Raw genomic sequence first — 26,827 nt, 5'->3', positions numbered from 1 at the left:
AATTAGATCTCTAGGCTAGAAAAATGTCAGAAGAAAAGGAGAAATATTAAAGTGAATGCAGGGCACACCTTTCTAGTGCTTTCTTGCTTTGATAAATATCTTTTGGGATGTCATTTGCTAGAAAGTCATGATTTAATGAAACACCCCCTCCCCCCGCGCACAGTATATAACACAATCGGCTTATCTCCAGAGCAAGTTGATGTTTTCATATTTGGTATTGGTCTTATTTTGCCAACATGAGCCCCTGAAATTTCGCCTTGTATGCTGCAACCTCCCTGTCCCAAATAAAAACATAATGATTCATGGAAGAAGGTATGTGAATAGTGGAAATATTTTTTTTTTTGTGGGGGGGAATGGGAGATCTGCTGCTTTGTTTCCCAATGAATTTCCACCACTGATATCCAGACTGCTGCGTTACAGTAGTTTGCAGAAGACTTGTGATCCCGTATAGGGGTGGCAGAATCTGCTATTTTTGGTTTCTCACAGGTTCTCATGTATCTAGTCATAAGTTTGGTTCTTCACATTTCCACATCAATTTACTTAAAAAAGAAATCCTCATGAAAATCCAAAATCATTTTAGTGTGAATTTCTCGTAATACATATATTTGTAGAGATATGCTTACAAAGTGATTTTCTCTTATATAATGCATTTTTGTATGCTATTTTCAGTAATATATGCATTTTATGGATGATTTACCCCAGTATATATGTTTTTGTACATGTTACTTGGCTGCAAAACTGCATTGCAAAATTTGGAGCAGTGTGAACTTCAAAATGATACCTATGCTTTGGCTCATGTATTGTTTTGGAAAGTGTAAAATTAAGTGGTTCTGCCTTTCGATGCAAACTGAATCAAATTTCTCCTTCTTCCCTGCTCCTAAACCCAGAGCTCATTGCTGGGTGTGTAGTTCCAGTCACAAAGCCATGTTTTATATCCATGAATCAGAAACTGAGGTGCACACTTGCAACTTGCTTCCCTCAGCTTATTTTGCAGCATCCATGGAACCGGAGGGGAAAATAGTAAAGGAAAAAGGAAGGTGAATCTTCACAGCAATGCTCCCGAGTGGGTCACAGTGCATTAGCTCTCTGCTTCCTGCATCCATAACACATTGTGGCAGCGTCGCTCCTGTGGCGTGACTACATTGACGCTGCAGAAGGATACAGCCACATCAAGTCTGCAGCCTTGCTGCTATGCTGCGACCTTAAAAGGAGCCCACAATATCAGGTCTCCTAATGGCATTAAAGCCAGCGGTATTACTTTTCATCTGCCCAGAGTCAATTGATTGAGTGTAACATTGCCAGAATTTCATTTCCTAGATCTTTAATAAAGCAACATGGTTCTTTGAAGAGAAATAGGAGCAGAAGAGAAACCAGAAACTTTTTTTTTATCGCCTACATTAAGAAAGAAAGAAAGGAAGGAAAGAAAGAAAAAGGAAGAAAGGAAACTGACTTAGCCCCAAATCAACCATATATCCCAAAGCCGCTATGCAAAGAAGTCCCAGATGCAAACATTGGCAAGATCTAACCAACCCTAATGGGGGCATGATATACTATGGAGAAGCAGATGTTCAAATTTCAGCGGCGATAAGTAAACAAAGCTTCCATGTATTGGGGCAGTATTGTTCCCTCTATTTCCAGTTCAAGTCTTTACAGGCTTGTGGGGGCAAAGCCAAAATCGCCCCACTCATGCACTACAGGGTTTGAGAGATGTGGCGTAGTACCCCTTCCCTGCTTAGAACCCAGAACATGAGCCAGCTCTTACCTGGTTGGAATCCCTATCACTGTGTCTAAGAGAGAGGTGGATGGAAGCAAACAAACAAACAAACAAACAAACAAACAAACAAACATGTAGTTTGCTTAGAAGTAAGTCCCACTAAGGAGGATGGGGATAGTTACTTGGCTCCACCTAACATAGGTACTCTTCCCTTTGCCCATTCAGTCCCAAAGGGCACCAGCCTCTACTGTACCAACACTCATGATAACCTGGGGGAGAGGACCCGGGTTCCTGACTGCTGGGGATCAGGAAATGGAATACTAGGGAAGGGAGAGGGGATTGGGCTGCAGTGGCTGGACACTTGAGCAGAAGCCCTGCACATCACTTTGTTGCAGGGCCCCATATCTATCTCTGAATAGCAGTTCATAGGGCAATGTCCTGATTAGGATTGCTCAAGTCACATCTCACATTGTACACTTAGTGCACATTTAACAAACATTTAGAGCGTATGGCTTCCTCCAAAGATTCCTGGGGAATGTAGTAAACCCCACAGCAGAACAACAATTCCCAGTTTCCTTAACAAACTGTGGTTCTCAGAATTCTTTGGGGAAGGCCATGCGCCACTCTAGGTTCCTTCGGAAGGAATGGCAATATATAGATTTAATAACAGGTGTGTTTTAAATGCATCCATACCACCCCCTGAAAGTGTCCTGGAAAAACTGGGGCGCGCTGGCCATTATTTCATGCGGAGATCTAGCCCTGAAAAAAACTTTTTCAGAGGTGTGTTTTGGGGTCCTGTGAGATCATGGTCCCCGCAAAACCATGTTGTTGGGCTTAGTGGTCCCATGTGGGTCACATGACTCATGCGGGGGAGCATAGACAGGAAGATGTGCAGCCTGGTTTTGGGACTCAGCATGTTGGAGGATATGTGTATGGCATGGATGTGACCCTTGAGGCATTTGGCTGGCCAGTTTTAGGTTAGACAGGCATAGGCAAACTCGGCCTTCCAGATGTTTTGGGACTACAACTCCCATCATCCCTGACCACTGGTCCTGTTAGCTAGGAATGATGGGAGTTGTAGTCCCAAAACATCTGGAGGGCTGAGTGTGCCTATGCCTGGGTTAGACAGATCGTGTTGTGAACTAGCAAAACAGTCTGTAACACCTCTGAGAGCTGAACTATGCATTCAGAATAGTCAGGAGGAGGAGTTTATTTCAAGGCATATTATGGGCTGGCAAGCAGGAGAAAAGGCTGGCACCTTTCTTCCAGAAGTACAAGCTTTATAAGTAGAGGGAGCTTTTTCATGGGGGAAGATTTGAACTTTGGACTGGAGGCAATCTGGGTTCAAATCCCTATTCAGTCATTAAGTTCCGTGGGTATACTTGGGCCAGTCACTCACTACCTCCCAGGGCTGTTGTGAGAATTAGCTGGGATGACTCCATTTACACTGTCCTGAAATGCTTGGAGGCAGTAGAGAAATGCCATGAATGAGAAAATAAAACGTAGACTTGAATCCTCTTTCATAAAAATAGGTTAGCAGGTGGCACTAAATGTTCCCTAAGCAGTCTTTGGATTATTGCTAACTCACGTTATTGCCAAGACACCTTTCTGTTTGGTAATAAATGACCTTGCAAAGTACTAATTGTTTTGGAGGTACTTTTATTGACTTCCAATAGCTAGCATTTCTTCTGCTACTCTGACGATAGCTATCACCTGCTAGTTGAGGAATGCAAGATGGCAGAAGTTCCTACCTTTAACAAGTTTTAAATCCCAGCAGAATTGTCGGCAACAGCCATAACCACAAATTGGTTTGCAATTTTCGTCTCTCTCTTTCGCTCTCCCTTTGAGGCAAGTCCTGTATGGTTACGTGATGAACCTTGCTTCAAACAAACTGCTTCTGACTTTTATGATCCTTTTGTGATCTAAATGGCTATCTCGTAAGTTATTCCATTGTAGCTTCTCCCCCTCCCCTCCCCAATTGCTCTTGCCGTGAAATAGAATTCTGAAGATTTCTGGGGACCATTTCACAGCCTTACTGTATTGATTTGCTAAACCTGATGAGAGCTTTCTACTTAATATACAGTCAGCTATAGGAACAGAGGCAAACACTTAGGCTTTTTCTTTTTTTTAAAAAGTCAGATCTAGTAGTTTCCAGAAGCTAGGATGTCAGAGAATTGCAACAAAAACAGAAATGAGAGTAGAAATTGCCATTGTTCACTTATTCATCCCATATCCAGAATGGAAATCAATCCAGCGAATATGACTGGTATTTGCTGTTCTTTTCTTTTTAGTCTGCAAACTGTAATTGATTATGTGCCCCCCGCCTTTGCGTTGTGTTTCCTTTGCACTGAACTGAATGAGGTGTAATAACAAAACAACAATGCAACACATATAATTGACGTAATTTCTTAAGTTATGCAATTTTGCTGCGCTGGACAGAAAGACAAATGTAGTTTTTTTTGGTGGAAGACAAACTGTAGCAGAATGAAAACCTTGCTGCTTGAAGGCACTTAAGTATATTTACAAATTTATTTATTTGTTGCATCTTTAATCCACCTTTCGTGGTAAATGTTCCTCCTGAGATGGTTTGCAAAGAGTCACTGACACAGTATAGCAACCTCCCATCTACGCAGGGGCTACATTCCAAGCCAAAGTCCACATCAGTGAAATGGCCTGCCAACACCCCATTCCGCATGTTTTTCCCAAAAATACAGAACATGTGTAAATGGGGGGGGGGAGGGGTTGCCTGTATAGTAATATAGCAAGTTACTAAACAACAGAAATGGCAAGCCAACAATGTTTAAGGAAAGTAAATAGCAGCTGTGCATAGGGACATCCTGATAGCAGCAGGGGATGAAACAGAGATTAAAACACAATACCATACAAACCATCCAGATTGCAACTGGATAGGTTTAAGGGCATCCCTAAAGGCAATCAGGAATGGGGTGGGCATTTTCCTGGAGGATTTTCCAAAGAAGAGGTTCATTCCTAGCACCTGTAAGTCTCATACTGTGCACCAGAAAGCAGAGGTCAGATGCTCAGATGCTAGCCGTAATGTTACCCCTTGAAGGCTAGGATCTCGTTATTCCAGAGACCCCTGAAAATCCAACAGCCCAATCTCCTCTTTCCCATCAAAATGCTTAAAATTTAAGTAGATCAAACCAGCTGCATAATAATAATAATAATAATAATAATAATAATAATAATAATTCCTCTATATTAATCTCCATTATCCCAATGCAGGGTTTGAGTTTGAGACTCACAGATGGGCCACCACATTCATAACAATGGCAGTTCTGCATCCATCCATGCAAAGACAAGTGTGAAATTGTCTCCCTTCTCTCCTGATTGTCTGACAGCCATGCCTCTCCTCTCTAATCCTGACAAAATGCCAAGATCATCTCTTTTAGCTGTTGATCTGATAACGTCACTTCACCTCCACTCATCCCTATTTCAGCAACTCCAGAGTTCAAGCTCTGTGTCACTGAAGCGATACTGTGGGAGTCTTTCACCCTGGACTTGTGTTGTTCAAGCTCCTCTTAAAAAGGGCAATTTAATTCCTCCAGATCTGTACAAATATCCCCCCCCCTCCATGGGCACTCTCCAAGTCCGTACTCTGAACTTTTAAACACACAAGTCCTTAACGGAACAGAAACTTCCACAAAACACTGTTATCAATATCTGAGCAAGTATCTCATTAGGCCATGTTGAATGCACATAACAACTTATGTGTCTGTCTGTCTGTCTATCCCTGTAGTGATTTCTTATTAAAGTTTGCAAACACCAGTGCTAAAACAAAATGTTAAAAAGAGGAGGTTAACACTCGACTCTCAATCCACATTCAGATTTTAGCAATACATTCTATGTATGATGCATATTGTGGTAGCCCCATCTTGCAGCAGTCTCAAATTGGGATCTTCCATCACAGCTGCTATTTGCATCAGAGGGAGAGAAAACATCTCCAATGAGAGACAATGGGAGCTTTCTCCCCCTGCCCTTTCCACTTGTGCAGCCATGGAGAGGAGATTGGAAGTGTCAACTTCCGTTTTAGAATTTCATCTAAATCTTAAACTGTGGCTAATCTTACTAAGCCAGCTTCATAAACCATGGATGGGGTTGTTTTCGTGAACCATTGTTAAGATTAACCCACCATTTGTCCTAGCTTGGATAGCACGGCAAACTGTCGTCAATCTGAAATGTAACAACAAGCTTTTGAACTTTTCCCTCTTGGCCATTTAACCGGAGGAGGGGAACAGAAAAATTTGAGACTTGCCTAGGCTTGTTCTGGTAATGGTGAACTATAGTTTAGTGTTACGTCTGAACCAGACCATTGCTACAAAGATATTGTTCCCAGCTTTGGTCCAATAAGTGTGCTTTCGGCCAACTCATTTTCCTTCTGAATGGTCAATCTTAGCTTTGGGTAGGCAGCCTCTTTTTTTGGTAATTTCACAAATAACTGGATGGATGTTATGGATTTTCCTTGTTATGGCCCAAAAGAAAAACATCACATCATATCATATCATATCATACCATATCACTGTCTATTACTGATGTGAATGCACCTCAGAAATTCCACTCACACAAATGGGGAGAGAGAAAATAAGCATGCTAAGCTTCACCATCACACTCTCTAAGTTGAGGGTGAACTTACGAAAGGGGCCAAACTTCACATAAATGTGTATAAATTTGACTCAACTGCTTGTTTTTTTTGTTTTGTTTTAATTTAGGGGCATAGTAAATGCTCAGAATTAGTGGAGTTAAGAACTACCTCAGATGATAGTCCGCCCTTTTTCAAAATCCTCCCTCAGCTGTTTTTCTCATTGTGAGAGAAAAGTTATGTGAGGATGTAATGCTGCTTCAATTTGAAGATGGGCTGCAGTTCAGTGGGACAGTCTGTTCTATGTTTGATGCCATGTTTGACCCCCAGTACCTCAACATAGGACTGGAAATGTCCTCATCTAAAATCCTGGAGAGCCACTGCCTGTCAGTGTAGACAATATGAAGTTAGATGGCCTGATTCCATAAAAAGCAGCTGCCTATGTTCCACTTCAATATTATGGGCCAAGTGGGATTGTTCATCTTAGTTTATTCGTTCATTAATGAAGACTTCTTGCCAGTTTAAAATTGACAATGTGGTCCCCACACCATGCAAGGTTCCCCACGCCTAGTTTAGGCAAATAGAGTAGTGGGAGATGGGGCCATCCAAAACATACCAGGTCTTGTTTTTCTGTGGCTATTCTGGATCAACATGAGGCACACAATGAAGTTACTTTTTAATGCAGGTATCAGTATCAAAAGCCTGGAAACTCTTTAAAAGCTGCTGGACCATCTGTGTCTTTAAGCAGCTGCCAAATTCCAGACTGTGGTTCCTTCCCTTCTAATTCCACATTTTCAAGATAGATTAATGAACGCCTTTCTTCCAGAATAAATAAATGTGCTATGCCATCTCTCCATTCCCTCCAAGTCCATTCCTTAAGATTTCCACCTTACGAATGAACACATTAATTCAGGAATGAGTTCAGCGGTGATCCAATTTGATGGAGAAGGACTGCCTGGATATGCCAATTTTCTCCTCCGTGCTAAAAGCCCTCGAAATTGTTTTTTTCTTAAGTGAGAGAATTCTAAAGTGCAAACAGCCTATATAAATCTTAAAAGCTTAAAGGGCTTTTCTTGCACCTTCCTTGATTTATACATAACCTGCATGGAGAAATGTATGTTGATATTTTATCCACCCTAGTCATTCGTCACAGTGTGTATTCATCTGCTTATTTCCTTTGAGAGTCGCTTTAGGTGCATATTTAGATTTTTCACCTTGCTAATTTATGCCATCTGACGTTTAAATTACAGGCTTTGGAAGAGAGCTGAAGAAGCAAATGTTTACATAGTGCTTGTGGCACAAATGCCAAATGTAAGTAGCCAGGTTTTTGCCACTTCCTCCTGCGTGTTAATCTGGACACTTTGGAATTATGCAGATACAATGCAATGCTGATAAGAAGCAGGAAGGTGGAAATACAAATATTTAGAGCTCTATTTAGCTGCTATCACCTCTATTTGTGTAGGGAGGAGTGCAGGCAACTATGCTAGTCCTGCACTCCATGTCCCCACTAGGACATTAGAGAACACTCCTCTGTAAATAACATATTGAATATGCCCCTCCTCTTTTGCATTCAGTTACCTTTGCTTGGAATGAATGGGATGGACTTGGAGCCACCAACTTGTGCCCAAGATTGAGAGGAATGGATCATGCGTGTGACACACAATGTCACATTTCAGGAGAAGTCAGGGTACAGAGCTGAACGTATTGGCTGGGAGCTCCTCCTCTCTCATGCTCAGCGGACTTCCAGGGCAGGAGGAGGAGAAGGAGCTGGCTACTGAAGCCATGCTTGGCTTCACGCTTAGCTTCCTGCTTCCCCTGATGGTAGGGAACAATGGGGGAGCCCTGCTCTCAAGCAAATTATTACTGGGGCGGGGGGAGCTCAGTTACCCAGAGCTGGCCCCCCTGGATGGAATAATGTAATGACAACATAATTACAGTGGTACCGTGGTACTCGAACGGCTTGGCTACCAAACAAATCAGCTCCCAAACACCGCAAACCCGGAAGTGAATGTTCTGTTTTGTGAACTTTTTCAGAATCTGAACATCCGACACAACTTCTTCTTGAGTGCAGGAAGCGCCTGCAGCCAATCGGAAGCCGAGCCTTGGTTTTCGAACCATTTCATACATAATTTGTGCAATGGATTACATAAGCTATGCAAGTTACATAATTTTGGTAGAGGGCAAACTGCAGTGAAATGGAAACATGATGCATTCTTACATCCTAGTTCCCTCACTCCCAGTGACTCCACCCTTGACCTTTCTACATTGAGTTAGCAGGTATGAAGAAGGCTTCCAAGCATGCCTAAATAACCACAGATTCCTCAATGCAAACAGTCTCTTCTCCATCTACAACACCCAAGGAAGGTGTTGAAGGTTGCCACATAAGAACATGCTCTCTCCGTGGTGCTTCCACACCCACAGAATGCTGTCCCCAGTAAGATGTGCCTGGTGTCATCCTTGTCAGTCTTCAGGTGCCAGGCTAAAACCCTTTTGTTTACACTGGTCTTTAGGCCTGGTACTTTGCATGTTTATTCAAAAGTAAAGTTTGCACACATTTTAATACGTGAAATTTGTTTTATAGTGCATTTTAACTGCTGATTCGTTTATATTTTGAACTTTTTAAGGCTAACTTGTTTTGAACTTTTTTATATATTTTATGGAAACTGCTTGTAGGTTTTACAATTACAATTTTGTTAAGTAATTAAAAAGTAAGCTCTCTCTGCCTTCAATGGGGTTCACTCATAGCTAGCTATGAGTAGGATTGTACCTTATTCTTTCTATGTGGGGAACTTTTAGCTCTCCAGATTGTGTGGTACTACAACTCCCATCATCCCCTAGCAGGTGGGAGTTTCCAGTTCAGTAACATTTGCAGGGCCAAAGGTTCCTACTATGGCCATAGATCAAAACAAGTGTATGTGCTGTATATGTGTTTAGGTAGATAGATAGAAAGAAATGAAGGCAGAATCTCACAGAAATAACATTTCTTTTTTTAAAAAAGCATACAAAAAAAAGTTAGAGCTTGCCAATGACACTTAATCCAAGATTTCACACTGGAAAGTATTTTGACTTCTTTGAGCCAACACGTTTATAGTTGCTGCAATGAAATTTTAATTTTGTGCTCTAATGAACACAAATCGATCCATATTCCATGTTGGCAAAACTTATGATGGCTGCATAATTGAAAGAACTCTGTTGCATTAAAAAAAAAGAAAAAGAAGCAGCAGCCCCACAAAACTGTAGCCAACTGCCGAAACATTAACGTGCAGGATGGACAGCCAATGCAGAAAGCGGAGGCAGCAGCTACGCTTGCTTAAGAGGAGGCTTTGAATGATCTCATGTTTGCCATTATTCTTTCCGCCAGTTTTGGTAATTGCAGGACTACAGATAGCTGGTGGTTGGGAAGAGTTCATCAACTTAATTAAAAAAAACACAACTATGTTGAAAATAACATTCTTGTTGCTACAGTTTTCTTAAGAGGGAAGGACAGTTTTTTATTTCTGGTCTACTTTCTCATAAGATTAATTGTATATAGTAGGGATCCCTCTATCAAGCCCCTAAGACTCTCCCTAGACAATACATGCTAGCCCCTGGTCACATTCTCACTGGCTCTGCTCTGCTTTGCATGCAGAAGGTCCAAGGTTCAATCCCTGGCATCTTTGGGTAGTGCTGGGAGAGACCCCTGCCTAAAACCTTGGGGAGACAACACTGAGCTAGATGGACCAATATCAGTATAAGGCAATTCTTTGTGTGGGTCTGTGAAGGTATAGACAACATAGTGCTTTCCAAGGACTACAAGTGATTCTGGCTGGGGCTGATAAGAGTCTAACAGCATCTGCAGGGCACCACATTACCGAACTGTGGTCTACAATAGATACTCAAGCAGCTTGGGCAACATAAATATCAAGACTGTTTTATCTATGGACACAATGCCCTCCTAGAAACCCTCACTGAAATAGGATGATGTAGCGCCTCCTATCACAATGTAGGTGCTAAAACTACATCTTTCACAGCTTTTTTTTTTTTTAAGCTATGAACCAAGTCCCTGGAATACAGCTGCTATTTATTGATTTAAAAGCATTTGCATACCACTTAAGGTTTCAAAACTCTGAGCAGTGCACAGATTAGAAAACAAACATTATATTAACAACCCAAAACTAGTAAAACAGCAATATGAAAATGCATAGAAACATATAAAAGCAGATAAAAGAGAAATCTTGAGGTTTTAAACTCATAAAACACGGTCCTATCATATGGGTCAGGGAAGGTCTGAGCAGAAAAATTAGCTCTTCACAAGATGTCTGTAGCAATGGATGTTTGCTGCTTTCCATTTGGCATTCCTCAGAATGGGGGCAACAGCAGAAAATGCCAATTGTTGGATCAATGCCCTATGATATTCTGTTGAGTGCAGTGCAAAGAGTAGATGACCTAAGTGACCTCTCCTTTCTATAAGGGACAGCAGGTCTTTCAGGGAAGCTGTCCCCAAGTTGTTCAAGACTTTATATGTTAACAACAAGGCTTTGGACACAGCCGAAATCCATACAGAAACATGATGAACTGGGCTTTAAGACTGGAAAGCTGAGAAATGGAGAGAAACTAAAGTTGACATATTTCTCCATCCCAACATCAGCATGGGAAAGAGAAGGTGAGGCTGACACATGCAAGGAACTTGGGGGCATAGGTAGGATGCATGACTCTGTGGCCCGAAGGTGTATATTTCCTGCTTGGACATACCAGATGAACAGGATCATTCCCTTCCTTTTCGTTTTTTATTAACTTGGAAGGCAAATCTGACTCTTACTGTGGAGGAGCTGCTACACATCATGGCACTGGTTACTGGAAACTGAATCAAAGGGAGTATGGTCCACACTAATTTTGTGTGAGATTCAGCTGCCTTTGACTGACACAGGGAGCTTGATATATATATAATCATCTCATTGACATTCCCTGGGAACTGAGCTGTGACTGCTCTGCAGTACAAAGCACAGCAAGCTTATTACAGGGCCCCAAAGCATTTTTGAGAACATCCAAGTTATCTGTGTATCTAAAGAGACAGGTGTGTGTGTCTGTTTAAGAAGGTAGGTGTGTTTTCCTCTGGCTTATATGCATTGCAAATTGTATCCACTTGAGCTGTACTTAAGGAGTGGTACCCATTTAAGTTAATAGTTGGCCATGTTCATTATTTTCATTGGGTCTACTCTGAGGAAGACTAGTACTGGATACAATTCATTACATTTCACCTTCCAGAATTTAGATTGGGGTAAACTGCTTCTATACTTTGTAGAAAATGAGCTTCATCTCAAATAAAACAACTACTTATTTCCAATTCATGAACAAATCAATAAATTGCACCAATGAATTGCACTCTTAGAATTCAAGGCGACAGATAATGAGATAGAGAAAGTTATTATTATATTTTTATTTTGTTGTTATCCTTGATGATTTACATGTGGGATGATTTATTTGTTATCCTTTTTGAGTTTTCCAGGAAAATTAAAAATCCCTTTTCAGCCCTCCTTGTAGGGAAAAAAAGCATAGTTGAAAGTGGCTCTCCTAGCCTTCTGACATTTTTATTATAGCTGACTCTGAGAGGGTAAGGATTATCAGAGATCTGTCTTGCTTGAAAAAATAGCTCTGATTTTCTGCCATCTTCAGCCTCATCTGCCTGAATCAGCCCTTTTAGACCTCATCATTAGCCCTTCCATTCCATGGTCAGCAAAGGCACAGACACAAGCTCCAGGTCTGCTTTCTATCTGGCTTCAGGGACATAAGGCACTCTATTTGCAGCATGCTTACTTTTCCTCCTGGCATGGTCTGGGTAATCTGTGTATGTACCTGAATGTAGGTCCCTTAGTCAATGCACAGTGCTGTCCAGGCAGCCAACTCCTATAATTAAAAAGACTCACCAGCTGGCAGGACCTGATGGATGAGCCAATACCTGAATAAGGAAAGTGTGAATTACATGACTCTACAAAGACTTTGATGCCCAATAGGGAAAGACAGAAAGTGAAAGAGAAGAGAAGAAGGAGAACAACACAACAATGGAGGAATTTACAAATTCCTCTGCTCCTAAACTGTAATACTGTCTTTATTTGTTCTTCTTCATTGGGCCTTTAATCATTATCTAACATTATTGACAAGAGTTGTTGACACTTGAACTGAGTGTGTGTGTCCGAATCTGTTTCTTTCTGCTTGCCTCTTGGGGTGGGCTACTCAGGCAACAGATTGAGAAGTTCCTAACGTCCCAAGGTTGTGATGTTCTCCCAGGTTCCAGGGTAACTCCCCTTTGCCCATGTATCCCATTGGTTTCTTCTGACTTGGAACTGTTACAAAAGCCTCCAGGTTAGGACTTTACGAGAGCAACAGGTGCCATTGACAGCTGTGTCAATTGTAACAGGGTGTCCTGCTCCTGCCCAAAAATATGATGACAGGGGCTCTTACTTGTGAGGCAGAGATCCTTGTTAAAGCAGAACAACGATACAACTTCATAAGCACTGAGATATTCAAGTTCCAGAACTTCTTTAAAGCCACAAGGAGCAGAAAATAGCCCAGTCTAAAAGCCAGGACCAAGGTTGAAGAGTCACAGGCAAGGTGGTTAATGTTGTATGGAAGCTGCAGAGTTTTGCAATGCTTGTCTTGCCCGATTGTCAAGCTTTTAAACCTAGGTGAGGTGCGTTAACCTGTGAGGAGTGCAATTTCTGCAGCTATGTCTTGCTTGAGGGTGTGTCAGCGGCGTAGCGTGAGTTGTCAGCACCCGGGGCAACGCAAGTAATTTGTGCCCCCTAACCCGGGGCAAGGCAAGTAATTTGCGCCCCCCTAACCCCTAACCTGCGAGTTGCCGCTGGCGCTGCCGCCCAAACGATGCCGCTTGCCCGGAGGAGGAGGGGGGCAGAGAGGTGAGGAAAATGCAATGGCCCAGCAGCTGCAGCAGCACTGGCGGAGGCGGGGCTGTGAGGAGGGGCTGCCTGGCGCGTCCTCCGCGGCAAGCACTGAGAGCCGCTGCCTGCCGGGCGCCTTCAGCCCGGACGCGCGCACAGCTCGTCAGTTCCGCGAGACATGCGGCTCCGCTACAGCCTGCGCCCGAGGCTCTTCGGCGACTCCGGAGGCAGCGAGCGCGCCCCCCAGATGTTGCGTCCGGTGCGGCCGGCACCCCTGGCACCCCCCACGCTACACCACTGGGGTGTGTGCTATGTCTAAGTTGCTGTGTCTCTTCTCTTCTCTTCCCTTCTTGCCCTCTGAATCCTGTCCAGGCACTCTAGGCTGTGTATCAACATCCTGATTCTGGCAACACTATCTCCTTCACCAGAGGGAAAAGAGCAGCTGGAACTCCTGCCTCACCGTCAAAGCCCACCTGGAGCAGGGAGGGATTCCATCTGCCAGATTCTGCTCTGCTGTTCCTCATCCACCACCACCCCTTCCACCAGCATGTGCCTGCCCTGTGGGACTCATGACCCACATTATCTCCCTTGCCTGCTAGATTCTCCTTAGCCCAGATCCTGGGGCCACATAACTCCTGCACCCAAACCCAGCCCATTCCCTGGACTGCCCACAACCAAGCATTATGAGAAGCATTCCCCACGTTTCTCAATCTACCCTTCCCACAATGAGTCAGGGTTTTGGGGCAGAAGGGCAACACTTATTCTACCCTCACAACAACCCTGAGAAGCAGGAAAGGAGGAGTGTGTGTGGGTAGCACAAAGTGCCCCAGAGAGTGTCATGGCGAGTTGGGATTTGCATGCAGCCCTCATGGGCCCAGCTCCAACATTCAAAGCTAGGCGTTGCCAACGTGGCTTCTATGAATGCTACTGTAGCCATTGGCATTCCCTCCCAGGTCCACAAAATGTCACAGGTAATATTCCCTCAATAGTCCATATTGCAAGGGAAAGTGGTTGCACTTCCTCTCACTTTCTGTTTGCTTTGGCTGAGCTTCTCCTGTACTTGACCACACACCCTTAAACATGCCAACATTTTACTGGGTGGTGGGACTGGACCTGTTCCCTCCCGTCACTTCTTAACAGAGATGTATAAAGAGTTTCTCACTATGAGCAAGCATGGCAGTGACTGGTGTATGTACCCTTTCCTCCACTGATGGAGTAACTTGATTGGTGATGGTGGGCACATCTGCACCTTTCTTGATCCTGCCTTTTTCTGCTCCTTCAAGATTTGGCTACTATTTTATGTTCTGCCATGCTCCTCCTCCAGAGCAGCTATTTTGTGACTGACACTATTTAAATGTGTCCACTAGCACTCTTCCTAAGGGTTGCCATTCTCTGCTCCAGTATATTTTCTGGTACAAGCTGCCTAAAAGGGTGCCCTCCCCAGTACAAACCATCTCAGACTGAGATCAGGAGGGGAAGCCTAGTTGGTGAAGTCCCCAGCAAAGGCTGTCTGGTTGGTGAACCAATCCATGGCAGGGCCTTTTCGGTGTTGGGTCCCTGGGTTGTGGAATGTGAACCTGTCACCATCATTATCAACTTGCAGGAGGAATTCATAAACATTCCTGCTTACCCAGGCATTTGTTGGCTGGAGAACAGTGTTTTAATCTATTTTTGCTTTTCATTTTTTAACCGCATATCTGTTTGCCACCCTAGGCTCCTTGTAGAGGAAGGGCAGGATATAAATATAATAATAAATCAATAAATTAATATTATCTGCAACTTCCTGACCAGAATTAACACATTATTATTATTTTAAAAAGGAAGCAATATTATGAAGAAGCTGAGTTTGTTCACTAAACTCTTATCTGACAACTTCTGGAGGGGGAAAAATAAATAAAAACAATTCAAAAGCAAACATTTCAAATATGGCGAGTCTTCCACCCCACCAGAAGAGTTGTTAATGAATTTGTTGCATGAACGCACAGACAGATTGGGAGCTAGAGCTCTGCTGGCCAGCCCAACATGGCCCTGGCACCAGAAAGCCAATTTGTTCCCATGCATTGTTTCCTCTAGAGTATGTTTCTCATCCAGAGGTGATTTTCCAATAAAATCAGCCTCAATTATTGCTAGCGCAGGAGCGACCCTGGAGGGAGGATAAGAGGCAATTCAATTGTTGGAAATGCTGCACGAAGCAAAATTAACCTTGCTGTGCTATTATCCTTTGAAACATTTAGCTAGTTTCTCCTCTTTCTTTTGTATTAGTTGACCCTAAATGGAAGTGGGGAGGAGATGAGGCGAGGGGAAGGATATCTACATATATTTCTAACCCTACTTATTCATTATAATGTAAGGAAACACAATATAATGTTCATTCACTTTTTCATGCAAATATAAAAGTTGTTGACATAGAATTGCTAGACTTTTAAGGCATAGGTGAAAGCTTCTTGTTGAGATACACATGCAAGCAGATTTCACTGAGTAAGGTGGTGTACACACCATACATTTCAAGAGCATTTAAAGCACATCTCTTCTCCCCAGTGCTTCCCCCCCCCCAAAGAAAATGTTTAGGGGGTCTCTCATTTTGACTCAAGAAAATCACCATTTTGTAGTTCAAATCAGTAAAAATAAATACAGTAAATGGACAAAAGTACAAAGATTCACAAAATGTTTAGGGATATGTGTACCACTGCGTACCCCCAGAAAAGAAATCACTGCTTCTCCCAAAGAATCCTGAGAATTTTAGCTTGCTAAGAGTGCTGAGCACGGTAGATCCGTGAAGGGCAAAGTGCAGTTGCCATGAGTCTTTGTGTTTTATGTGTGTTTAAATGTATGGTATGTACACAACCTCGGTGTATGTGTGTGTGGGATAGTATTGCAATTTCAGATGTATTGCCATACTAGTATTGCAATTTCAGTCTTTCCACAAGGAAAGACTGAGGGGGCAATCGCCTAGCAAGATTCAGCTCAGCTGGTTGCTTGCAGGATCAATTGAAGTTAAGTCCCCAACCCTGGCTCAGCAAAAGTTACGCCACTGCAAACTTGCTCATCCCAGTTTAGATGGAGCTCAGCTACCTGAGCTGAGGCCCATGAATGTCAACCAAAACAGCTGTGGCAGGGCTGGGTCTGGGTCTGTGAAATTAGGCTGGATCCTAAGCCCATTCAGTTTGACCATGTGATGTCCTGAGTGAGCCCAAAATTTGATATCCAGCCCTCATGCTGCCTTCCCAAAACTGGGTAAGGGAGTCACTGGGCTTTGAGAAGATGTGAGGTTCTAGCAGGGTTCTAGAGCTCTCATGTCTCAGTGCTTACAAATTTTGGGAAGCTGCTCCCTTTCCCCGTGCGGTAGAACTGGTCACAGTGCCCTAAATCCTTCTCTGTATGAATTAGCAACCCTGCAAAAAGCACTCTTTTAAAGGATTGTTTTGCCCTGCTTGGACAAAGCAGTATCCCTGCTGTTGAATGGGGTTTGGATCTGGTGCAACTTCATGTTTGCTTTACATCTGTTTCTTGTGTAACTACTGAAGACAAATTCTTCCCTTTACTATGGGTTGTATCCAACTACGTTCTACATAGTGTAGACCCACTGAAGTGAATAAACCCAAGTTAAACATCTCCATTAATTTCAGTGGATCTACTCTGAGTAGAACTAACATGAGCTGCAACTCCATAAACTTATGGATAAACTAAATATTATGCAAAACATGTTGCAGATTATTCTGCATTTATGAAAGTATGTGCATTAAAAAGCATATATGTTAGTGAAAATAACATCGCATTATATTCAGGAATGTATTATATTTGCGAAACGTGCTTGCAAAAATCTGCATATGGGGCAAATTCGCATACAAAAATGAGTATACTAGGAGTGAATTGAACCTAAGACTGGGAAAATGAGAAATAGGGAGAAACAGAAGTCGCTACTTTGAGGTCTTGCAGCCTTGCCCCAACATTCTCTTGTCATTGCTTTGGTCCACTGAACCCAGCTAAACACCCTTAGTGCCATTTGCTTTGCAAAACATCCTTCAAAAAACAACAGCCACCCAACTGTAGTGTAAATCAATGGCAAATTGACTAAAGCTAAGACCAAATTATCACAGACAACCATGGCTATATTGGCCTCTGAAGCTGCGCTGGGTGGGGTGGAAAAACAATATTCAATTGATTAACTCGATTGACCATTCTTATATCTCTACTGGGAATCTTCTGATAGAAGAATGTTTTGCCAACAGTCACAAAAATACTTGATGATCTGCTTTCTCTCCCCCCACCTTTCTTTCTAAAATCTCTTTGCAGGAATAACAAGCGGAAAAGGAAAAGGAAAAGCTGCTGTTTCAAGAACCAAAGAAGATCCCTGCTGGATCAAGCCAAAGGCCCATCTAGTCCACCATCCTCTTCTCATAGTGGCCACCCAGGTGGCTGATACCTGTGCGAAATCTGCAAGCGCAAGAGCACTCTCCCCTCCTTTGGATTCAGAGCAAACTCATCATGGCTAGTAGCCATGGCTAGTAGCCATTATTTATCCTCCATAAAAACAAGTTAAAGAAATACAGCAAACACATTTTTCAGCAGCAGCCAGCTTGTGCTACTGCAGTTCCAGCCAAAAAGGGGTGGTTATTTTTACCCTTAACCTTCATTAAAGGTAAAGGGACCCCTGACCATTAGGTCCAGTCATGACCGACTCTGGGGTTGCGGCGCTCATCTCGCTTTATTGGCCGAGGGAGCCGGCGTACAGCTTCCGGGTCATGTAGCCAGCATGACTAAGCCACTTCTGGCGAACCAGAGCAGCGCACGGAAACACCGTTTAGCTTCCTGCCAGAGCGGTACCTATTTATCTACTTGCACTTTGACGTTCTTTTGAACTGCTAGGTTGGCAGGATCAGGGACCGAGCGACAGGAGCTCACCCCGTTGCGGGGATTTGAACTGCCAACCTTCTGATTGGCAAGTCCTAGGCTCTGTGGTTTAACTCACAGCACCACCTGCGTTCCCTCATTCAAACAATAAGCCACCATAAAAACTAATTATAGAAATAGCCAATAAGTCAGCCAGCCATAAAAGCAGCAGATACTTGAAAATGAGGGATGAGATAAAGTGGCTTACTGAAATTCTCCACCATAACATAAGAGAAAAAGAACAGTCTGCTCTTTCTGTCAGCAGTTGGCAATCAGAGGCATACTGCCTCCAGCATGGGAGGTAGAACATAGTCATCGGTGCTGCAGCCACTGATCTTACATCTTTTAAAAGCACAGTTTATGCTAGTTGCATACCCTCCAACATTTCTCTGATGAAAATAGGGACGTCTCATTCCATAATGATAATTTTACTATTTAAACCCCACACATCTGACTGGGTTGCCCCAGCAACTCTGGGCAGCTTCCAACATATATAAAAACATAATAAAACATTAAACATTTTTTAAAAAAACTTCCATATATAGGATTGTCTTCAGACAGCTCTGGGGTCAGATAACTCCATACCCTTCAACATTTCTCCAATGAAAAGTGGGACATTCCAGGATCAAATCAGAAACCGGGATGGCTTCTCTAAATAGGGAAAATAGGGACACTTGGAGGGTCTCTAGTTGAGGCTGAAGGGAATTGTAGTCCAAGGCCTTTGGAGGGCCTTTGGAGGGCACTGGGTTGGCAAGGGCTGGTTTACAGCTTTGCATGGCATGTGAAAGTGGCCACAGAATGAAGGGGTTAACTGACTCGTTTGCAATGAAGTATTGCCCTGTTTGGGTGCCACTACCAAAAAGTCCCTGTTCTTTGTAGTGGTAGACACAGCAGCCCCCAATGCCTGAACATCCTGATCAAAGTATGTGGCCAGGTTCAAACACTACTCTAAGGAAGTCGGAGAAGTGCTTAATTTTCACATCAATCCTGATGATGAATCCCTTCAAAGAACTTCCTTTGTACTCCTGCAAAGCTTCAAAAACCAAACCCAGTGTTAAACGATTCCTTAACATTGAATGAAATCTGATTCTAGCAGACAGCCATGATGTCAGCAACATGTAAGTGCAGAGAATATTTTTTACACTAATGACAACTGAGAACCTTTCTTTCATCCACCCCCCTCCCTTCCATATTGTAGCAGATGTCAACTGTAGTTAGATTCAATTCAACTTATTAGTGCGTGGCTTTAAGCCAACAGCCATTCACATTTCCAGAAGTATACTATCACATATGTCTTAATAAGTGAACCCTGTTTTTAAAAATGTATGTGATAAGTCACATATGCTAGAAGGAATATGGGCATCTTTCACTTGTGGTGACAATGGAAGCGACTAAACAGTGCTGAGCGCAGCTGAAGAAGATTAACATTCAAGGGGAATTTTTGATGATGTTTGAAAATACAACAGAAGTGACAGCATTGGGGGGGGGGAGCCTACTTCCCCCACACAAGCTGAGCCTTCATTTCTTTGTCACACACACACACACACACATATATTTGTTTTTCTACAAAAGGCGTGTCTTCTAGCATAGCATTTTCCTACTGCTACACTGAAGTAGTAGTTATTACTAACAACAACAATCATCATCATCTTAGGGAAACCTTTGCATGTGCTTTCCAGAATGAAACTCAATAAACTGGCCAGGTATTCTGTGGCACATTCTGGAGTGCACAATTAGTTGTCATGGGATGCTTGGGACATCCTGGGCTAGGGCTTGGAATGCCCTCTTCTGAAAAACTCTGGAGAGTCGCTGCCAGTCAGTGTGAACAACACTGAACTAAGAACACTGAATTAGATGGACCAATGTTCTGTGAAGCATCTCCCCATGTTTTAATGGGTTGTATTCAACCCAGTTAGAGTAGACCTGCTGAAATCAATGAACGTAAGCCAGTTATGCCCATTGGCCACACCTGCCAATGTTTTTGGCCAGTCTGTCTATGCTAACAGACAGTGCGGAGGGAGGTCAGTAAAGGAAACAGAGCAGACCAATCCTTTTGTTGCCTCAGAATGCAGCAGTACAGTCAAGGAGTGGAAATGGCAAGGAGCAAGATTTCAGGTAATCATTAAGGGAAACTTCCAAGTGCTGGAAAGATTTTCAACAGCAAAGGGGATGGGCTCTCTTTCATTGGAGGTATTTAAGCAGAGAGTGAGGGTCCATATATCAGAGATGCTGTAGTTGCAATCTGCATCATAAATCAGGTATGGTCCTTCAGGAATTGCTGGCTTCCATCCTTGTTGTATACCCTGAACTGGGAAGGAGCTGGACTAAATCTGGTGTCCTTAATGTTACATCCATGGGCACCTCAGACACCCCCTGTGTCCCTCAAGGTCCCTGGCTCTCTCAATTTTAATTTATTTTTTTTAAATGGGAAGGGGTCCTGAGCATCACCTTTCCCCCCTCAGAATATTTTGTGGCAACTACAACAGTTTCTTAGATTTCTAAATGTGCCTCTGAATTCAAAACCCCTGGAACAGATGACCCCCAAACACTATAGTCCTATGAATTTAATGTGCTTCACTACGGTATATCATGAAAATGTCTCCAAAGTATAATAAGGGATGAAGGTTGTATTCAATATTAGCCATAGAGCAGATCCACTGAAATCAATGCATAATTATTGTTGGTGCATCAATTCATTTAGTCTACTCTAAGTATAGTTTGGTTCGGCACAGCCTAGGTAGCTAGGCTGGTTACAGCATGATGCTGATAATGCCAAGATTGCAGGTTCAATCTCCATATGGGGTGGCTGCATATTTTTGCATTGTAGGGGGTTCCACTCTACAATTCTAAGATTCTATGAACCCAAAGTAAGGATGCACAACTCAACAAGTGACAACTCTTAGTTTTGGATACAGAAAACACTTTACAGTCCCACAAATCTGATTTAAATTGAAGTTTGGGATAACTGGGGAATCAAACAACACACATACACAACCTACTGAGAAGCTGACACACATAATTTCAGTGGTGCATGCCCACTGAAAACTGGGGGGTTTCCCCAGCGCCAACTCAATTGTGACAAAAAGCAGGGAGACTCAGGCAGCAAACTTTCCTCCAAAGAATCATGGGAGCTGTAGTTTGTTAAGGATGCTGGGAAAGGTAGCTCTGTGAGGGATTAAACTGCAGTTCTTAGAATTCTTTGGGGGAAACCATGTGCTTTAAATGTATGGTGTGTAGGCAGCCACAATGAAGAGCTGTGTGTAAGCCAGGCTAGGAGAGAGAGGCATTTAGACCCCCTGGTAGAAAGAGCCTCATTAAAGAGGCTTACATTGCACTGTGAGAACTGCAGCTTTAATGGGAAAATAGTAACTTTGCACAGGTGGGTAAACTAATAAAACATATCAAAAATACCAAGCAGAATGTAATTAATATGCCTAATTTGCTCCCATGGGAACTAATTGAAGCAAAACCCAAGGATGCATTCAGAAAATATTTCAAATAGAAAGGCAACAGAGCATAAATAATACATGGAGTTGGGGAGATCTAGTCTGGCTGGTTGGCCGTACACCTGAATCTTACTCCCTACCGCACCACCTTAAGTCTCACACTTCTGCTGGGTCCATTCACATGATCCAAACCCCACAGAAACCATGACTATTGTGCACCAGCCACTCCTTAAGACACTTCTAGGTACAGTTTGGGAGTAGATGATGCTCAAAGCACCTTCCCTTCTGTGGCTGACAGTATGTTGAAGGTGTGGGGTGGTAGTGGTAATTTTTTATCAGGACAGTGATATGTGGAGAAATTGCTCATTGCCTTTCCCTGCACACCATGGCTCTTGTCAAACCTCTCTGCAGGTGCTATTTAAAAACCATAGCAGAAACACTGCTATGAACTGAAGTAAGGTGTAGTTTGGCTCCTGCAAATCCTCTGGGAAAAGGATCTTGCTGTTGGGCTTGCATAAACTTACCCTGAGAGGCACCACAGACTTTGTGGGCCCTACATCATTATCAGCAACATTAAACTATGGGGCCTCCAAAGCAATGGAGTAAATACAATCTGAGATGCCTTTGGAGCCAATGTCTGGCAGACTGCTTATCTCATCTTGTAGCTCTTTTCATGCACATGGGAGCGTTTTCCATATGTATAAGCAACAGGCTAGGAAGGGCCCAGGAACATAGGTGCAAAATGTTATTCCCATGTGTCCTACATACTCTGTGTTATTTCCCCTCTGTCAGACCTTCCCAGAGATTGCAATTAAAAATCATAATCTTTTTAGCGTGGGCACACTCCCCCTCAAGGCTAGGAGATCTCTGCACTGAATGTGATTATAATATCATTTAGCAGCTATTCATAGATGACACATATTAATTTATGTAAACCAGGGACAACTTGGAGCCTGTAGCCATTAGCGAGCCATGGAAAATGTAAAACCTGTCCTTGTTGATCAGGGACTTAAAAAAAAAATAGAAAAGGCTATGACTACAGAGTAACCTGAGTCACTATGTTTTTATTGCCCAGGTGTGGGGTTTCCTTTTTTTTTTTGCTTGAAGTTCATTAAACCTGATTTTTTTCTCTCAAAGGGATATTAAAAATAACTTACTTTACAGGAATGTTTCGAGGCTTTGTCTTCTCTGCAGTCTATAAAAATAGGAAAGTGAATGAGCCGTTAGTTAATCTTAGCAAGAGCAGCCTTTTAGAAAGACAGAGGTAAACCCAAGATATTTTCTTAAGACACACACGCACACACAGACACCAGCATATTTCTGAGAACTGCAAATGAATATGCACAATATTGTACTGGAAGCCTCCATAATTAAGCAGGAAGCACAGCAAGAGAAACAACTGTTTATCACTTTTAATGGGTTAGTGGTGCTGAAGACTGGTAGAAAAATTGCAACACCACAGAACCTCAGAGAGGCAGATGGTAAAGCGATGGCGTGAATGCTGGGGATCTCACAGTGGCATCCATTACATGTGCAGTCACCACTGAGGAGCAGCTTCTGTAGTGTAACCTTAATGTGGCCACAAAGACAGAGTGGATTGTGGAGCCCTTTCCAATGCTATTGCACCCCACTGGGAGGAATGGCGCTAGCTGGGTAACAGAGACGTCTGTAATCACCTTTGCTCCTGTGGCCATGGTAATGAATGCAGGACCATAGAGTGCGGTGCTCACCAGAAGCATCTCCCACACAAGCTTGGATTACTTGTGAATTGAGTCTCTCTCAAGATCCTGGCTAATCTGTGTCTGCCAGTCAAGCAATGCACATATTTTAACCAGAAGCTGGGGCAAAGTGCACATAGTGCTGAACTTCTGGAGCTCTGTTATCTGAAAATGGGTCAAACTGACATATGGTTCAGAAGGTTGCATGCATGTGCAGCAGCTGCCAGCACCTTAACACATTTGTTGAAATGGCTAAACCATGTGCAGACATGTAGATTCATTTGTGCCTAGGCCTGAGAATATGTTTAGGCATTATGTCAAATATAATGAGGTGAGGTGGGCTCAAAACCCCCAGGAATGTGACTTTGCTGTCCTGCTGAGCAGGGGCAGACTTGAATGCAAAGGACTTGGACAAAGGGGTGTTAAATTCTGTAGAGTGAGGGAAAAAGTCAAAACCAAGACACTTCAAGGCATAGCTATCAATGTTTCCCTTTTTTAAAGGGAAATTCCCTTACTCCAAATAGGATTCCTCACAAGAAAAGGGAAAAGTTGACAGCTATGCTTCAAGGGGCTTGATTGATACCATGGCAATTAGGGGTTTGCTTGTTTTTAAATCACCCCAAATCCACAGCTTCTCCTTGAGTTCCTTTACATGGCTAAAATTTGCACAACAAATAGTCAGCCTAGGGGAGCTCGTTCCCACTGGAGGCCACCAACCTGGATGGCTTTAAAAGATGATTGAACAAGTTAATGGAGGATAAGACTATCGGTGGGTAATAGCCATAATAGGTATGCTCTGCCTGCAGCTGTGGAAGCAGTAGTGCTTCTGAATGCTAGTTGCTGGAAACCACAGGAGGGGGAAATGTTCTTGTGCTAAGGTCCTGTGTGAGAGTTTCCCCTGGGCATTTGGGTGGCCCCTGTGAAAGCAGGGTAGTGGACGGGTCATTGGCCATTCTTATGTTCTTATTTTGTATCAAGAATCTAAACGTAATGGGCAAGGGCATAAAATGAATAAAACTTTTTTAATCTGGGTCAAAATGGTGTCCACATCTCCATTCACCTTTGGCCAATGGCTTGTGAATGTGTGGATACGCAAGACATTGCTGTGATGGACTTCATGCCTGCATGAGAGAACCGGATTGTGGACTTGTGCTTGTATGAGTTTGACTTTCTCCTGATTAAATGTTTTTGAATTCCAGTCATCAATACTCTAGAAATTCAGATAAACAGACACACAGTTTAATAGTCTGAAGTTACATAAGATTAGCCAACAACACTATGTGTGTGTGTGGGGGGGGGAACTAACTGAAAGCCAGTGGGACTCACTTTCAAATAGAAATACATAGAATTGCACTCTAAGTTTTTTATGCTTTTTAAAATTTAGATTTTATGGTCATCACAAATTGGCACAGATCTAACAAACCAGGAAGTAAATTTGTTTAGAATTATTGCAGCAACTGAGAAATTAACTTCATCTTAGCTACTGTCAGTCTTAAACAATGAGATCAGAAGAATTATATCTATCATGGCAGAATAGATTCTTTCTCCAAAGCTATTTTTTATTAGCCATCAACAGAAAAAGGCAAGATGGGATGACCAAATGTTCAGATCAATTTCCTCCTGTGAAACCTTTAAGAAAACACACTCCAAATCTTCTAAATGAGTAACTATCCAGGCCTCTTGGCCTGCACCGCCTCAGATTCAGAGGCTGGTTCCAGTTTATTGCTGAATCCATTGATCTGTATACAGTCCATTTATCATTCATGAAAAGAGCTGGTGATCTTCACAGTATATTAGAAGAAACAACTCAGATCATCTGTCAACGGCCCTCTTATTTCTGTTTCCCTCTCCGCAGGGATTTCATCTCCATCCATTCTTCTTGAATTAAAATGTTGCTAAGCAACACAGCTGGGGGCACGGATGGCAGAATGGCTAGAGTCTATCAAGCTGTTTAAGCTGTTGGAGATTTTAGCGGTAATGTCGTTCATATGTGTGTGAGATATATATATATATATATATATATATATATATATATATATATTTCGATGGCATAATCTGCTGCTTCTGAATTTTCTACCTATATAATGTGCCATATGTCTGTGGGCTTCTCAATGTCCCTCTTCTCGTCAACTGCTTTCTCAGTGGAGATGTGAAAAAGCTATCAGGAAGTTGACAGTAGTGATGGGTGTGGGGATGTTTAGGGAGGCAGGAGGGGATATATTATTTTATTATATCCTTCCTAACTTGCACCAGCAAGTTCTATAACTTAGCAAAGTTGTTAAACAATCCCCCTCATCTCTCTGGTGTTAAACAATCCGCCTCATCTCTCTGGTGTTGCAATAAGAGAATTCCACAAGTCCACTTGGAATCATTTCGCAAATGTAGTGGTACTTTACGCCAATGTATTTCATTCTTGTGTGGAACTTATCACTCAGAGATTGCTTCATGCAACTCTGATTGTCCTCTAGCAGCTTAGCAGGTACCTTGCTCACCAACCCAAAGTCCTTAATGGGTTGATCCAGCCAGGCAACCTCTCAGCATGCTTCTCTAGCTGCAACATACTCTGCTTCTGTGGAAGATAATGCTACACAGTTCTGTTTATAACTACCCCATGCAACAAGTCATAGAATCATAGAATCATAGAGTTGGAAGAGACCACAAGGGCCATCGAGTCCAACCCCCTGCCAAGCAGGAAACACCATCAGAGCACTCCTGACATATGGTTGTCAAGCCTCTGCTTAAAGACCTCCAAAGTAGGAGACTCCACCACACTCCTTGGCAGCAAATTCCACTGTCGAACAGCCCTTACTGTCAGGAAGTTCTTCCTAATGTTTAGGTGGAATCTTCTTTCTTGTAGTTTGGATCCATTGCTCCGTGTCCGCTTCTCTGGAGCAGCAGAAAACAACCTTTCTCCCTCCTCTATGTGACATCCTTTTATATATTTGAACATGGCTATCATATCACCCCTTAACCTCCTCTTCTCCAGGCTAAACATGCCCAGCTCCCTTAGCCGTTCCTCATAAGGCATTGTTTCCAGGCCTTTGACCATTCCCTACACACCACAACAGAACTCCATAGCTGAGAGAAAGTTTAGTTCCATCATGGAGATGGCAAGATGCATGTTAAAGAATGCATCCCTGCCACAGAAGCTGTGGGCAGATGCAGCAAACACAGTAGTGTAAATCCAGAACCAAGGGAGCTAAACACACACCTTTCAAACTTTGGCATGGGAGAATTCCCAACCTGTCACACATATGTGTGTTTGGAAGTCTATGTTACTACCATGTCCCCAAAGAACATAGACACAAACTTGACTCCAGGGCACAAGCAGGTATCCTTGTCGGGTACACCTCTGGAGGCAAGGGATAAAGAATTTTGGACTTACAAACTGGTAAGACGAGTGTGCACCATGCAGTTTATTTTGATGAACACAGCAAAGCTGACACTAAAAATAGTGTCATAGACTTTTCTGAGGAGCCAGAAAAGGTTCAAGAATGAGAAAGCAATCATTTGAGTTTGTGGAATCTTGTGGCCTCAAGGTGTGTCCACCAAGGGTAAGCACCTCTGATCCCAATGCCAGCAGCCAG

The 26,827-nt window shown here is 42.9% G+C and overlaps 1 protein-coding gene across 6 annotated transcripts in view; it reads right to left on the bottom strand.

Moving 5' to 3' along the window:
* AFF2 (ALF transcription elongation factor 2) overlaps positions 1 to 26,827 on the bottom strand; it is a 401,939-nt gene that overhangs the window by 60,634 nt on the left and 314,478 nt on the right. For all 6 annotated transcript variants that reach the window (XM_082207167.1, XM_082207166.1, XM_082207168.1 and 3 more), the window contains one exon: positions 22,680 to 22,717. In XM_082207167.1, coding sequence (XP_082063293.1) covers positions 22,680 to 22,717 — 38 coding nt within the window. The remainder of the gene's footprint in view (positions 1 to 22,679; positions 22,718 to 26,827) is intronic.

This window comes from Podarcis vaucheri (genome assembly GCF_965113315.1).
Source record: "Podarcis vaucheri genome assembly, chromosome: Z".
Lineage (NCBI taxonomy): Eukaryota > Metazoa > Chordata > Lepidosauria > Squamata > Lacertidae > Podarcis > Podarcis vaucheri.
The sequence above is the reverse complement of the archived record's forward strand: the minus strand, read 5'-3'. Positions and strand labels throughout refer to the sequence as shown.